The sequence below is a fragment of the Balaenoptera physalus genome (assembly GCF_965194825.1).
Source record: "Balaenoptera physalus genome assembly, chromosome: 18".
Lineage (NCBI taxonomy): Eukaryota > Metazoa > Chordata > Mammalia > Artiodactyla > Balaenopteridae > Balaenoptera > Balaenoptera physalus.
This window is the reverse complement of record NC_138899.1, coordinates 48,810,816-48,827,648: the sequence shown is the minus strand read 5'-3', so window position 1 is coordinate 48,827,648 and position 16,833 is coordinate 48,810,816. Positions and strand designations below refer to the sequence as shown.

Here is a 16,833-nt window from a genome sequence, read left to right as displayed (position 1 = left end):
GAAGTTCCTTTAGCATTTGTTGTAGAGCTGGTTTGGTGGTGCTGAATTCTCTTAGCTTTCGCTTGTCTGTAAAGCTTTTGATCTCTCCATCAAATCTAAATGAGATGCTTGTAGGGTAGGGTAATCTTGGTTGTAGGTTCTTCCCTTTCATCACTTTAAGTATATCGTGTCACTCCCTTCTGGCTTGTAGAGTTTCTGCTGAGAAATCAGCTGTTAACCTTATGGGAGTTCCCTTGTATGTTATTTGTCATTTTAACCTTGTTGCTTTCAATAATTTTTCTTTGTCTTTAATTTTTGCCAATTTGATTACTATGTGTCTCAGTGTGTTTCTCCTTGGGTTTATCCTGTATGGGACTCGCTGCACTTCCTGGACTTGGGTGGCTATTTCCTTTCCCATGTTAGGGAAGTTTTCAACTATAATCTCTTCAAATATTTTCTGTGGTCCTTTCTCTCTCTCTTCTCCTTCTGGGACCCCTATAATGCGAATGTTGCTGCGTTTAATGTTGTCCCAGAGGTCTCTTAGGCTGTCTTCATTTCTTTTCATTCTTTTTTCTTTAGTCTGTTCCGCAGCAGTGAATTCCACCATTCTGTCTTCCAGGTCACTTATCCGTTCTTCTGCCTCAGTTATGCTGCTATTGATTCCTTCTAGTGTAGTTTTCATTTCAGTTATTGTATTGTTCATCTCTGTTTGTTTGTTCTTTAATTCTTCTAGGTCTTTGTTAAACATTTCTGGCATCTTCTCGATCTTTGCCTCCATTCTTATTCCGAGGTCCTGGATCATCTTCACTATCATTATTCTGAATTCTTTTTCTGGAAGGTTGCCTATCTCCACTTCATTTAGTTGTTTTTCTGGGGTTTTATCTTGTTTCTTCATCTGGTATATAGCCCTCTGCCTTTTCATCTTGTCTATCTTTCTGTGAATGTGGTTTTTGTTCCACAGGCTGCAGGATTATAGTTTTTCTTGCTTCTGCTGTCTGCCCTCTACACTGTTTATTTAATATCGAATTCCTATAGCATGGAATCCAGCAAGAAGTGCTTATCTCCTTATGACTCTCCTACCACTATCCCACTCCCTCCTTGTGCTCCAGGGATGGATCCAGGTACAGTGCTAACTCCATGTGATTCTCTCTCTTCCAAGCCTGGCAAGTGGTGTGTGTGGAGGAGGGCATGGGGGTCAGAGAGAGTAGAGAAGAGAGGAAGTGAATGGCCAGATTTACAAAATATTATTTTAAGATTAAAATAGCACATTCAGAAGGAGGAGCCTCATTTATATTTTCAGGAGAGTAATGGTGTGCACTAACTATGAGTGGGAGTCCTGAGTGAAAGAACATACTGCAGACAAGGCAATCGAAAAATGCACTTTGAGCAATCAGAGGGCAACAAGAGATGCCAGGGTAAATGGGGAAGAAGACAGAAGATGCAGGAAATGGAGAGAAATCCTAAGAGACAAAATCCTAAGCGATGACAATGGAATGTAATGACTTTACAATTTTGTTAAGGTTTGACAGCTACAGGCGCACCACTGAAAATGCTATCAGAATTAAAATACCAAGATGAGCTACTTGTAATACGGAAGGGAGACAGCATCCCCCAATCTACCACTAGTCAAGTGACACTAGTTGAATCCAGTGCCCTAATACCATTCCTTTCTCCAGTGGAAGAAGAAAAAAAGAGAATAGAAAAAAGGAAAGAAAAAAAAGCCATGTTTATGGGCATACCCCCCCCCAATACAGTACACACAAGTCCAAGCCTCCTCCTTTTCTGTTTATAGCATCAGTACAATATATAAGAAACATGTCTATTTACAGGGACCTTTAAACCTTCTATCACACCATGCCAAAGATATGCTGGGTAACCAAGTGTGTAACTGAAGCATTTTGTGGACTTGAAAGTTGCCTGTGGCTCCAACCTAAATAACCCCTTTCTTTACGCTCTCTCTTTAGGTTTTATTTCTCTAAGGCTTTCAGAATAAATTTCTGTTTCTTTTGCAACCCAACAGAGAATATAATTGCTAACAATGAGATACTCTGTAATGGTGAAACAAGCAAGACATTCCTGACCTATCTCATAATTTCCTTAAGTTCTTTTGAGATTCAGCCAAAGACAAGAACCAAAATAAATCCCTAGAGAAATATTTAATTCGCCACTGACTTCCTCCCCAATCTTCCCAAATTAGTGTTTGTCAAATGTCTTTTCAGAAACCTTTAAGATGTTGAAGATATGTTACATTTATTTTGGCATCATCTCTATATTAACATGCTCCCAAGAACCATATTTCTGTTATAAATTATATTGTTCATCTTAATGTAGGCTTCTGAGGTAATTCAGGATTTTTTATACACTTTGGTTCATACAGAGGAATAAATTGTGTTTCAGATACAAAGCAACAAACTCAACACAGCCAAGTCACCGGGATACTCCATGGTTTATCACTCCCTACCCCAATACTTTGTCCACTGAACTATGATGTCAGAAATCTAAGCTTGATTTGTTTTTAAGTACATAATCCATTAACTGTTTCCATATGCCATAACTGTTCAGTTGAGAAATTATTTATAAACCAGGTTATTGGCCCTATCTGGCAAATATGATGCACCTGTTATAAAATTTGATTACTTCAGAAAGCTAACAATTGTGGAATCACATTTTCATAATAAATCAGTCTACGAGAATTAGACTATTCATATACTTTCAGAAAGCCCTTTAATCCCTATTAAGTTAACAGTTTGTGAATAATGAAAGTAATTAATATTAATTTTAGTCGATAAATCCAACACCAATAACCTGTTAGTATACGTTAATCCATTTTCCAACAGCCTGTAAAAATTAACCAACAGATGCTTCCACTCTGGTAAAAAATATGCAGGTCATTAGCATTATTTTGATGATACCAAATGTTCAATATAGTATATGAACATTGTGATTAAATTTCTGAGAGATATACAAACAATGTTTTTTATAACCTTGTTAAGTCTTAACAGAAGCCAGAGACAGTAAAACATGGCAGTCTCTTCTACAATCAAGATTAGCACTGGTTGTCCCACTCCTTGTTCTTAGACTTCACCTGCGAACTTGACTGCGCCTCACCGAGGCCACAGAGTAACATGAGTACAGGGCCCCTCACCACAGCGTCCTCAGTGCCAAACACAAGGCCTCACATACAACGTGTTCCCTGTAAATACTTGTCGACTTGAACAACGGTAGCCAAATAGGATAAAGAGAAAAAGCAGAAGAAATTAAAGAGGCAGATGAGAAAAAGAAAAGAAAAAGATGATCAGGAAAAATGCCTACATGTTATTTTCAAAAGAATCTAAACTACGGAAAGCTAAGATGTATCTCAGAAGTTTAGGATGAAGAGAAGCAAGGAAAACAAAGTGAGACACTTAATAGGGAAATAAAGTATAAAAAAGAAAATGATAGGCTTCCCTGGTGGCGCAGTGGTTAAGAATCCGCCTACCAGTGCAGGGGACACGGGTTCGAGCCCTGGTCCAGGAAGATCCCACATGCCATGGAGCAACTAAGTCCATGTGCCACAACTACTGAGCCCACAAGCCACAACTACTGAAGCCCGTGCGCCTAGAGCCCGTGCTCCGCAGCAAGAGAAGCCACTGCAATGAGAAGCCCACGCACCACAACAAAAGAGTAGCCCGTGCTTGCCGCAACTAGAGAAAGCCCAGCAACAAAGACCCAATGCAGCCAAAATAAATAAATAAATAAACAAATAAAATGAATTAAAAATAAAAAGAAAATGATACTACTGAATCAGAAAAAAAAATGTTGATTTCATAGGAAATGGCTTAGACGGGGGTTTCCGTACTCCTTAAGATATGACACAAGACATGCCCCATTGAAGCAATGCTATAAAAGTCACAGAGAGGGTATTAATTTAGAAAGCAAAGTAAGTAAAATCTAACTGGAAAAAAAAGAAGGACTATAATAAAGGGCAACATGAGTTAAGAGGAAATGTCCAACTCGCTTACCAAGAACACCTTGCTCCATCTATGAGTCAGTGGGGCAGAGTGCTATTGTGGGGAGTTAGAACTGTTTTGCAATCGTAGACCAAGAGAAAAACCACAGCAGAGATGTGGTAAAGATTAAACAAGGTCACATGAAGAAGACCCAGCTCAGGGCTGGTATACCACAGGTACTCAGAGGGATTATTAGTTCCTCTTCCTTTTCCAACTCCCAGGGTATGAGACCTCTGAAACCCAACAATCTTAACTTAAATGTCTCATAAACTTAAAGCAGTGTAAAATAAATAGCCATACTTAGTGACAAAAAATAAAGAACATGAGAGAAAATCCCAAGGTTATTTTTAGATTATTGGATTCAGTTCCTTTTTTTTTTTTTTTCCTTTCTGCCAATTTCAAATGCTTAGGAAGCACAAAGATTGGCATCTACCATTTAAAATGCCTGGAATGGAACATTCAACTATGTCAGAGAAAGAGCCCTCGTTCTTAGTCCAAACAGGTACTTCAATAAAAAGAAAAAAAAATCTTTTCTCTAAAAATCCACAATTCTTCAGTAATCTGAATTCTTTGTCCTTCCCTGCCAAGTTGTGATGCAAGCCAATGATGACAATCAACTAGCAGCCCGTGCCTCTATCTCCCCCTGCCTGCTAGAGAGTGGAGAGCAACTATATTTCTACCTAGAACTCAACAATGAATAATAGGTTTAATTTTGAATTCTGCAGAAATGAAAAAATTGATTCAAAGTAACCTTTGGTGTCACGTGAAACAGGCAAATATTAGCAGCCAGGCCACGAATAAAGAGACAAGGAGCAACCTATCCACCAGCCCTCTGTCTTGTCAAAGTTTTCTAGGCACCTTTCTCTTGCCTTCCTTTCTGACCTTTCCTATAAAATATCTACTGAAGTCCTGTCTTTCTGAAAGCAGCAATTAATAGCCTTTTCTAATGAAATACTAATAATTCCAAAAAGAACACTTAAGGCTCCTCAAATAATGCTTTCTAGGAATTATTCTTTAAAATCCAAACCAAAAAATAGTCACCTTCTCATCTCGCCACCTGTTGGCATTGTGAAATGTTGGCACTGCCCCGTGTTACAACCCTGGGCTTCCCCATCTTTCTGTTGATCATGGAAATATCATCTACTGTCCCAGAAAAGAGGAAGCAGCATTTGAGCTGAGAGATAAGAAGTCATAGCCTCTGCCAGCCTCTAAGTCAAACCAAAGAGAGATTCAGGGCAGCGTGGATGCATGCACCAAGCCAGAGAGGCACTGATATATGGAATATTCAGAAAAGGATCATTATTTCCTCACCTTAACCTTTACAACTAGTATTAGATTGAGCAAATATGTTGATTTTTTTCAACCTTAAATCGTAAGACTAAAGTTAGATAACAAGAATTTTTTAAAGGTCCAATTATTTCATTTAGGGCCAACACTACAGCTAAATTAAAGACATGCTAACAAGTTTCCCTTTTGAGCCTCATTAATTAAGAAAGTAATCAGAGTAAAGAGGGGAAAAAAAGAGAGAAGCTGGATCGCAGAATTACTTAAATAGCTTTTAGGTACCACCCTTTCTACCTACTAGAAAAGCAGAGGGAAAACTAATCAATTCCAGATTATGAAATCTGAAATTCTGAAGTGTTTTACATGTAAATACACATTTTAACTGCCATATAGTTTCCTTGATTGCCTGAAGAGTGCACTAATCTTATTCAAAGAAAATTTTGATTCTCCATAATCAAAAGATAAAATTAAGATCTGCTTACTTCACAAGTTTTCCTATGATAAGCTTGCTAAGAAAATGCCCCTGGTTTTCAAAGATCAAAATATATCATTTTTACTATTTTGGTCAAGACCAATGGTGTTCCAAAATATCTGATAAAGGCTTTGGATTTAACACAAATTCTAGAAATCTAATTTACAATTACCTTTTAGAGTTTCTAACTTACAATTATTTTTTTAAAAGTTTTTAATTTATATTTTAGAAAGCATTTCAAAGGAAAGCAAATGATTTTTTTGCTATCTGCCAACATCCTTTGGTTGCTGTGATGATCAAGTTAAATCACATATATAAAGCATCTAGCATGGTGCCTAGTACACAGTGGGTACTTTAAGAAGTCAATTCTTCTGTCTACACCAAGCCTTCCCATCTCCATCCAGATGGAGAAAAGCCCGCGCACAGCAACGAAGACCCAACGCAGCCAAAAATTTAAAAAATAATAATAATAATTTTAAAAAATAATTAAAACAAACAAAAAAAGATAATGACTGACCTAAGTGCCTTGTACTACAAACCTAAAATGTGTTACTTAAAAATGAACTGAACAGTGTATGTGCATATCAGCCCTGAAACATAAGTGGTAGGCCCATGACACTGGATGAGACAAAATCAAATTTCAGACAAGAGTAATTCCTAAATATAATTGTTAAAAAGAGAAAAATCACATTGTACAGGTAAAAGCTATCTGTGATGGCTTTTGAAAATGAATTCCATTGCATTTAATGAAAAGATGTTATAATCTACTCATAGACTCTATTTCAAACTAATTTTCAAGATGCTCTATAAATTGATATTTCTATCCCATGTGAGTCATACTAATTATGTGATAGTCACTGTAACATTAAAGGGTGGGAAAATTCTGACTAGAGGAAGACTTACATTTTGTTTTCATTTTTCTATTTCTCATTGACTACAGGGAATTTTCACACCAAAATTTTCTCTGAAAATACCCTCCTTTATGAAAGTCTAATTTAGAATATCTTCAAAGAAGGTATTATAAAGAAATTTTTTTAAGTTTTGTATTAAATTATTTGTATTTTAAAAATTGTTCAATTGATACTCTATATAAAAAATTAACTTCAGATTATTCATTGGATTATTCATTTATCCATTAGTAACATAAAAATACCATTTATATGACACAAATAATACTTTCTAAAGGTAAGCATATAAAAAGTTACAATATTAAAATACTAAGAGTAACAAATAACCAAGATATTAAACTTACCTTTTGGTTGGCAACAAAACGTATTCTCAAGTTTACTAAGCAAATCCATATTTTCATACTTATTTTCATTTGCTTTTACCCAGAAACAGTCTTCAGTCATTTCCTGAGGTCTGATCTGCAGCCAGAGAGAAGACAGATTCACAAACAGTTGAGTGTTTCATCTGTCTCCCACACCCAATCACCATGTATACACCCAGTGCCCCAGAGCTGCCAGCAGATATTTATGAAGTAATCTCTGTAAGATTTTTTCCCAAAGTATGTTCAATGAAATACAAGTTCTACAGGAAGTTAAGGTGTTATCAGGGGAAAAAAAGGTTCCACTCTCAAATACTTGGGGATTTGAAGTTGAAAGAAGTTTGTTTCTTCTCAATTATACTTCTCCTAGTCTTTAGCAATGCTCAATTTATGTGACCATGAAACCATCATTCTGCAGGATTCAGAATTCCTATGTCTCGACTAACTATCCACTTCTGACAAGTAGTAATACTTTTCCCAATGCTACCAACATAAAAAAGTTCCTAAGAATAGTATTTTTTTTGGACTTTTGAAAAACACTTCAAAATACAGAGTATAACCACAATAACATTGAACTGCCAATTTAATTACAATCAAATCCCATTGTAACAACTAACATCAACTCGTACCCAATTTATAAACCAGAGAGCTTTAGTCAATAGCAAAGGGCTTTGACTCAACATTTTTATTTAAAATAATGCCTGTTTATTTAATGTCATTTTGAATAGGGTTCCCACTGGAAACTATATACAATTATATTTAAGTTTTAATCTAGGTAACAGTATTATTTCTCTATTTATTTCTGTTTTACCTTTAACCAATTCAATCTTCTCATGTTGGTCTCCGGTTTAAATTCTTTCTTTGGTTTTAACCCAAAAGGCAGGGTTGGTGGTGGGGGAGAGGTTCGTCCACTGAGAAATCCCAGGGGAGGTGGTGGAGGCACAGGACCACCACCAAATGGCATGGGCATTCCTGGAAGGGGAGGGGGTGCAGGTGGGGGCGGAGGGGGCACGCCTCCACAAGAGGACAGTGGTGGCGGTGGAGGAAGTGCTGCGTGGCCAGTTCCATTTTCTTTTGAAGAAGGCAAATAGGTACCAGGTGGCAAGGCACCAAACTATAGGGGAAGGAAAAAGAAGAAATATGACAAAGAACTCTCTACAAAACATGCTGAAGTACACTCTTCTCAAAAATAAGGTATTATTTTAAACCAAAAACAACTGAATTTCAGTAACATCATGTGGTTTAACCTAAAAACAAAATTTCAAAGATACTTTTTCCCAATTTAAGAATATTATAGCTTTTGTTTTCATAAAAATGTAATTGTCAGAAATATTACTCCCCGTTTTGAGGTAGTTATGGCCAACCAGGTGGAGATGTCCAGGAGGCAAATGGCAATATGGGTCTAAAAGATCTGAAAGTCAGCAGTCTCTATAGGACAGCTGAAGAAGCCATGGGTGTAGATATGTTCACCCAGAGTATGTAGCATGAGGAAAGGTTTATATACAGAATTCTACAGGACACCAGCATTTAAGTGGTAAGTAAAAAAAAATAAGATCCAGAAAACGAGAGGTAAATAATATTGCCACATCGTGCCTTTGCTCTTGAGAAAAAAAATCTAAGATTCTTAGTAGAACCTGCAAGAGCATGTCACGATCTGGTCCCTGTGACCACTAGGCACTTCTGTCCTTATGTTTCCATGGCATAATAACAATAGATGCATTTTTACTATCATAAAGGTGATCTGGGTTGATAAATAATTTTTTGTGATATGGTTATTTCCTGAAATTACTAACTTCAACTCTGAGCCATATAGCTATAGGAGTATTAATAAATCATTTAAAAGTTTTATGGCACAATTATGGAAAATAGATCATGTATAAAGGCTTGGCATCGATATCCAAGGTCAGCACAAAGAAAAAGTATTTAAGAGAAGTTGAGACCACAGTCAAAAAACATGCCTTATCAAAAAACATTAAGTATAAAGAAGAATCACTTTAGTGTTATGCTGGGTTGCTGTGATCATGAATAGCACAGCCCTCTCAATGTTAAGGATGTATGTACATTATACTCACACTCAGTATACATTTATGGTTAACAATTAATGTCTTAAAACAAAGGTATGGTTGAATTTTTGCTCTAGATTTTGATGGGTGTGACAGACTTATCACTGAGGGGGCCAGACACTGTGACCACATTGCCCCCCATTCTATCCCCAGCACCTAACAGTACTTGGCTGTTAAGTGACTGAAGGAATGAAGTCACAGGTAATAAAACATATTTTATTCATAACCTTTATAATCAGCATAGCTTTGATCAAAGAGAAGTATATTGAGACAAATGCATAGATTTCATGAGAAATACAAACTTATCCAAAGGAAGTATTTGTCAGTTGTTATTCAAAAATGAATATTGTGTCCAGTGTCAAGTCTCTAATTACAGGCTTTCCTCTAATAGACATAAACAAAGGTCATCATTGTACACAATGTAAAACAACACAGGAGATTCCTTGATTTAATCTGTTTCAAAATGTAAATATATTCCCACTTTATATAAAAGCACATGCAGCAATAACATATCCAAGGATGGTGAATATGTTTTCTATAAACTGAAATTTTCTAGAGTAGGTTTACAAGTAATGCTTCAACTGGGAAAAATTAAAAAGAAAGGAAAGTCTAAATTTATACTAGCCCAGACCAGGAAAAACTTTTCATGAATATTTCAGCCATTGTCTATAACTCAATCTGAAATTTAAAAACACAAATGTTTCTTTAATATGAGAGACAAAGAGCCACATAAGAAAGATGAAAACTTTCAACAAATTGTGGTACCTTCTCTTGCAGCACTAAAGAAAGATGATCATTGAGAATTTTCTTGTAGATAGATTCTAATTTTTTTTTTTTTTCCAAAACTGAACACTAACAGATAGCTCTTAGGGTATCTTCAGACAGACTCTGCAACAAAACTATACACTAAAGTATAAAAGAAAACAAACTCTCAAAATAACATAGGAAATAGTATACCTAAGACTATTTCAACATAACCATAAATTAGGATGAAAGGAAAACAGCAAAACTATACTTACTGCTCATCATCTTATGTGTAAATCTACATGAAAAAATTCAGCTGTGAAAATTCTACTTCCTTACTTTCATCCATTAAAAACATGCAGATGATGTATTTCTTGCTACCTAAATGCTTTATGTGTAGAGAGCGTATGTGAGTGTATGTATTATCTGCTCCATAATCCAGATTTGCTCTCTTTTTTGTCATGTTTTAAATCTGTTTACTTTTGGAAATTGAAAAATTATCAGAAAATGTTCTCATTCAGCTAGAGGTTATCTTTCACTGCAAGGTACCCATAGGCTGAAGGTTTTGAAAAATAAATAGCTTGAGCAATAATTTTCTGTAGTGGGATAAAGATCAGTGATGAATGACAAATCTAAGAATAAAAGACTTTCTTACCCTTAATGCTTAATTACCTAGCAAACACATGACATCAGGTACAAAACCCAAACGAAACATAAGGAAGCAGATTAGTAAAAGTTTAGACATTCTTAAAAATGCAAACAGAGAAAAAGGGGCAAAATAATTTTAAAAATAAACACAGCAGAATAGGAATACATATAAACAATAATATGAAAACATACAAGGGAAATTAAAGTTTCAACATTTTGATGCTATGAAGATATGATACGACCTTTGTTCCCCTGGTGAGCTTTCAATACCCAAATTCACTCCAGGTTGATGGTATTTTACCTGTGATTTAAAAGCTTGTAACTCTGCTTGAAGCTCGTTAATCTTTGCTTCTTTTTTCTGCAATTGAGCCTGAGTTTCTTGGTGTTCGGTAAACTCTTTTTCAAACTGAAAAGGAAAAAAGAAAAAAAACCAAAAACACACAAGAGAGAAAGATGAAAATAAAAAGCACTATTCTTCATCTAGAAATTTGATTCTAATGATCTGTTGGTAGAACATAAACTTTTATGAAAGGAGTGGTAGGTTTTTGCTAAGTCACCCACAGCTTTTCTCTAGGTCCCTCCAGGTCCCACCAAAATCATTCATTTGCAAAGGAGCAAACAAAGCCAGAAATGAAATCTGTGACCATCTCCTCTCAGCAGAACAAACTGGGCCCACAGTTATCCAGAACCCTGGCATTTTTCTTAAAAGTCCCTAAATATCATTGCAACTTTGTGTAAAATAATAGAGAGCTAGGCATTGTACTGAATTCCCTGACCCCTACCTGCAAAAACTTATACTTGAAACTTGTCTTAAGTTTATCAACATGATTTAAAAGAATTCCACTTTAATATTTTATTAATAAATAACTCCACTTTGTAAATGCATCAATTACTTTCTTTTTTCTTACTACAACATCATGAGGGTTAAGGACCTGATGCAGGCTCTAACCTTCAACAACAGTTTAAGAGGATAAAGTCCATTTTATTTATCATTAATCTTTGGGAAATTAATGATAAATTAGTCTTTCAAGTCCTTAGTGCAACACTTTGTGGGAGGAAGGCAAATAATAAAATTTGGTGAATCCAAAGAGTTTTCTAATTGATACAGTCACTCATCACAAGTCACCATCCTGTATTCAAACAGCTCATCATGACTAAAAACCTCTACTAGCAGAGGTGAATTCAAATAGAGTACTGTCTCATAATCAAGAACAAGTATTTGACTGCCTTTTAAAAGTAAAAAAAAAATAATCATTTAAAAAAATACAAATATTTCACAAATGTAGCCTTGAGAGAGTTAGGGTTGGGATCAGGGTTAGGATTAGGGTTAGGGGCTCCATACACTGATGGCTTCCAAGTCCCTATCACTAGCTCAGCTTCACATCTGCATTCCAGACTGTAAGCCAGTCTATAAATATATTTCCAACTTAATGAACATTTTTCAAGACTAAGAAAGCGTTCCAGTATTTTCAAAGCCAATATTATCTTCTTCTCTACAAACTTTGTTTTTTGAATACTGCTGTTCCATCTAAAAGATACCACATATATCATGACTCCTTTGCTCTTAAACCTTTAGTGACTTCATTATAAAAGCCACACTCATTAACCTAATATCTAAGTACACCCTGATAACTGGTCCCATACCATCATTTTCCTTTATTCAATAAATATCTAATAGCATGACTATTATGTGTTTCTCAGAGTAGCAGGGACTAGGGGTACAGAGTTTAAGAGAGTATGATCACTGTGTTTAGTAAGCATAGTGTCTGGTGGCAAAGTCAAAGCAAACTAACCACCCAAAATCTATGAAAATTACCAGCAATAAAGAGAGAAAGACTGGAGGCATGTGCATCATTCCTGGAGGAATGATGCTTGATCTCAGGTTTAAAGAACTTGAGTCATTAGCTGAGAAGTGTAGCTTGCATTTCAAATAAAGTGATTAGCACAGAGTGTACATGAATGACAAGCCCTCCCCTGTAAGGGGCACAAAAGGAGATATGAGAACAAACTGCACAGGATGAAGCTGGAGGTACATAGGAGTGCAACTGTGGAAAGAAATTTCACAATAAACCAAGAAGCTTTCTTCTTTTTTGTAAAACTAAAAACTATAGAGAGCTACTAGAGTATTTATCATAAGAAAACAACATAATCAAATTTGCACTTTGGAAAACCCAACCAGGAGCAGTGTGGACAATGGACTGAAAAATAAATACTAGAGGCATAGAAATGAGTGTAGACCTACTGAAGTTATCCAAGCAAGAACTGAAGCCCTTCCTAAATGAAGGTAGAAAATAGGGTAATGGAAAGAAAAGAAATATATATATATATATATAAACACAATCCAAAATATTAGTGTCTGACTGAACAAAGGAAATGAGTGAGGGGAATATATCTAAGATCACAACATTGTTCTGTTGCTTTGCAAGCTGGCAACAAAGTATTATAATTTGAGGGAATGACATATTTATGGGCAAGAACGATGAATTTGGTTTTGGAGGTATTAAGCTTGAGGTACCTTTGGGAAATTCAAAATAAATTTATATATGCCTCCAGGACTTCCTTGGTGGCGCAGTGGTTAAGAATCCACCTGCGAATGCAGGGGACATGGGTTCGAGCCCTGGTCCAGGAAGATCCCACATGCCACAGAGCAACTAAGCCCGTGTGCCACAACTACTGAGCCTGCGCTCTAGACCTTGCATGCCACAACTACTGAGCCCGCGTGCCACAACTACTGAAGTCCACGCACCTAGAGCCCGTGCTCTGCAACAAGAGAAGACACTGCAATGAGAAGGCTTCGCACCTCAACGAAGAGCAGCCCCCACTCACCGCAACTAGAGAAAGCCCGCACACAGCGACAAAGACCCAATGCAGCCAAAAATAAAAAATAAATAAATTTATTAAAAAAAAAAATTTATATATGCCTCCTCCTCGGCCATCTCACCTTCTTGCCTCACACTAATCCATCAGGGCTCACATTAGCTCTTACTTCCTTGGGTAAGTCTTCCCTGGCCACACAAGATCTATAGGCTTACAAACCACATAGGGTTTTCCTACCACAACAATTATCACACTGTAATACAAAATTATCAAAAGGTAGTATCACACACCTCAATAACACCCACCAACCTGGAAGCTCCCTAATAGCGAGAACCTTTTCTATTTTATTCATCACCTTTCCAAAGCTTTATACTTATAATTAAACTCAATAAGTATTTGTTGAGTGAAGTCATGAGCCTGTTTCTGTCACACCTTCCTTTATATGTTGTATAACCACGTCAATATCATATAGTAAAGGTCCTCAATCTCCCAGCCTCAAAAATCTTTGACAGGTCATTTTCTCTACTCTCCTTTATACGACTGCTCAGCCAATGTTTCCTGCTACTTAGCAAGAAATAAAAAACTAAATTCTTATGAGAGTAAGAATGAAGAAGTCTTTTTCACAATATCAATATGTACACTATCCTATCTTATAGGATAAATAAGGCCTATATCTTATAAGCCTTAGAATAAGATGCAAATGGAAAAAGAATTATTTATAGGAATAAAAATAAAACTAAATAACTATCAAAACAACCAGTCATAATTAGTACACTCAAAGAAAACTTATTAAATTAACTTGACCATACTGAGAGTATCTGTATTACTTACCAAAGAGATAAATTTCTACAACTTCCCCTATAAAAGGATCAGACGAAATATAAAGTGTGCTTTAGCATTTTTATATATATAGTCAAATCACAGTAGCCTTGGGGATAAAATGAATCTCCATTAAAGACGTACTTTATAAAAACTGATATGATAGGCTTCTTCTCCAAAAGAGTTAGCATAGCAGTATTATGCTTACAAAATTACACACAAAAATGTAAAGAAACACAGTTAAGGTTGAAGCTCTGCTTAATTTCATTCCCTAGGGTAAATGTATTAGTGTATCTGTACAAGAAGGTGGATAACTCAATATTCTCTATGTACTTTCTGACATTTCTGGTCTTCATTTTTCAAATTTATGCACTAAAATAAAGAATGTGTCTAGCAACCATGATAGCTTCCTGCCTAAAGCAAAGTATTTACATGTGTCCTTATAAAGCTATCAGAAAAAAATTTTTGCTGACACACACAAAATGGTATGCAATAGAAATCTTTTATGGAGCAAACAATATTTTCTGAATATACCTAAGACATATAACTGCTGACTAAATGGAGAAAACTAACCTTGAACAAGGTCTTTCTTCTATTTACATGAAAAGCTTACAATTTTAAAACAATGTCTTAAGAAAGTTATCAAGTTTAACAACAGTCATATATGAATATTGTATGCCAAAAAATGATTATAAAAGCAAATGTAGGGGAGAACTTCAAGACGGCAGAGGAGTAAGACGTGGAGATCACCTTCCTCCTCACAAATACATCAGAAATACAACTACATGTGGAACAACTCCTACAGAACACCTACTGAACAGAAGACCTGTTCAGAAGACCTCAGACTTCCCAAAGGCAAGAAACTCCCCACATACCTGGGTAGGGCAAAAGAAAAAAGAAAAAACAGGGACAAAAGAATAGGGACAGTACCTGCACCTCTGGGAGGAAGCTGTGAAGGAGGAAAAGTTTCCACACACTAGGAAGCCCCTTCACTGGTGGAGACGGGGAGTGGTGGGGGGGAAGCTTTGGAGCCACAGAGGAGAGCACAGCAACAGGGGTGCAGAGGGCAAAGGGGAGAGATTCCCACACAGACGATCGGTGCCGACCAGCACTCACCAGCCCAAGAGGTTTGTCTGCTCACCCGCCGGGGCGGGTGTGGGCTGGGAGCTGAGGCTCGGGCTTCGGAGGTCAGATCCCAGGGAGAGGACTGGGGTTGGCTGCGTGAACACAGCCTGAAGGGGGCTAGTGGGCCACAGCGAGCCGGGAGGGAGTCCGGGAAAAAGTCTGGACCTGCCTAAGAGGCAAGACATTGTTTCCAGGTGGGTGAGGAGAGGGGATTCAGAGCACAACCTAAACGAGCTCCAGAGACAGGCACGAGCCACGGCTATCAGCGCGGACACCAGAGACGAGCATGAAACGCTAAGGCTGCTGCTGCAGCCACCAAGAAGGCTGTGTGCACGCACAGGTCACTATCCACACCTCCCCTCCTGGGAGCCTGCGCAGCCCGCCACTGCCAGGGTCCGGTGATCCAGGGACACTTCTCCAGGAGAACACACGGCTCGCCTCAGGCTGTTGCAACATCCGCCGGCCTCTGACGCTGCAGGCTCCCCCTGCATTCCATACTGCTCCCTCCTCCCGGCTTCAGTGAGCCAGAGCCCACAAATCAGCTGCTACTTTAACCCTTCCTGTCTGAGCGAAGAACAGACGCCAGAGGGCGACCTACATGCAGAGGCAGAGCTAATCCAAAGCTGAACCCCAGGAGCTGTGCAAACGAAGAAGAGAAAGGGAAATTTCTCCCAGCAGCCTCAGGACCAGTGGATTATATCTTCACAATCAACTTAATGTAGCCTGCACTGGTGGAATACCTGAATAGACAACGAATCATCCCAAAATTGAGGCGGTGAACTTTGGGAGCAACTGTAGACTTGGGGTTTGCTTTCTGCATCTAATTTGTTCCTGGATTTACGTTTATCTTAGTTTAGCATTTAGAGTTTATTATCATTGGTAGATTTGTTTATTAATTTGGTTGCTCTCTTCCTCCTTTTTCTTTTTTTATATATAGATATATATATTTCTTTCTTTTTTCTCTTTTTTTTAGTGTGTATGTGTATGCTTCTCTGTGTGAGTTTGTCTGTATAGCTTTGCTTTTACCATTTGTCCTAGAGTTCTGTCTGTGCATTTTTTTTTTTTTAAGTATAGTTTTTTAGTGCTTGTTATCATTGGTGGATTTGTTTTTTGGTTTCGTTACTCTCATCTTTCTTTCTTCTTTTTATTACTTTTTAACTTTTTTTACTTTTAATAATTTTTAAAAATTATTTAATTTAATTTTATTTTTCTCTTTCTTTTTTTACCTCCCTTTTCTTCTGAGCCGTGTGGATGACAGGGTCTTGGTGCTCCGGCCGGGTGTCAGGACTACGCCTCTAAGGTGGGAAAGCTGAGTTCAGGACATTGGTCCACCAGGGACCTCCCGGCTCCATGTAATATCAAATGGCGAAACCTCACCAAGAGATCTCCATCTGAACGTTAAAACCCAGCTCCACTCAACGACCAGCAAGCTACAGAGCAAGACACCCTATGCCAAACAACTAGCAAGACAGGAACACAACCCCACCCATTAGCAGAGAGGCTGCCTAAAATCATCAGCTCACAGACACCCCAAAACACACCAACAGACGCAGTCCTCCCAACCAAAAAGACAAGATCCAGCCTCATCCACGAGAACACAGGCACTAGTCCCCTCCACAACCCACT

At 37.4% G+C, this 16,833-nt stretch overlaps 1 protein-coding gene across 4 annotated transcripts in view; it reads right to left on the bottom strand.

Moving 5' to 3' along the window:
* Positions 1-16,833, bottom strand: part of DIAPH3 (diaphanous related formin 3) — a 569,365-nt gene that overhangs the window by 335,484 nt on the left and 217,048 nt on the right. For all 4 annotated transcript variants that reach the window (XM_082435809.1, XM_082435810.1, XM_082435807.1 and 1 more), the window contains 3 exons: positions 10,748-10,852; positions 7,803-8,105; positions 6,977-7,091 (listed from right to left, as the gene is read on the bottom strand). In XM_082435809.1, coding sequence (XP_082291935.1) covers positions 6,977-7,091; positions 7,803-8,105; positions 10,748-10,852 — 523 coding nt within the window. The remainder of the gene's footprint in view (positions 1-6,976; positions 7,092-7,802; positions 8,106-10,747; positions 10,853-16,833) is intronic.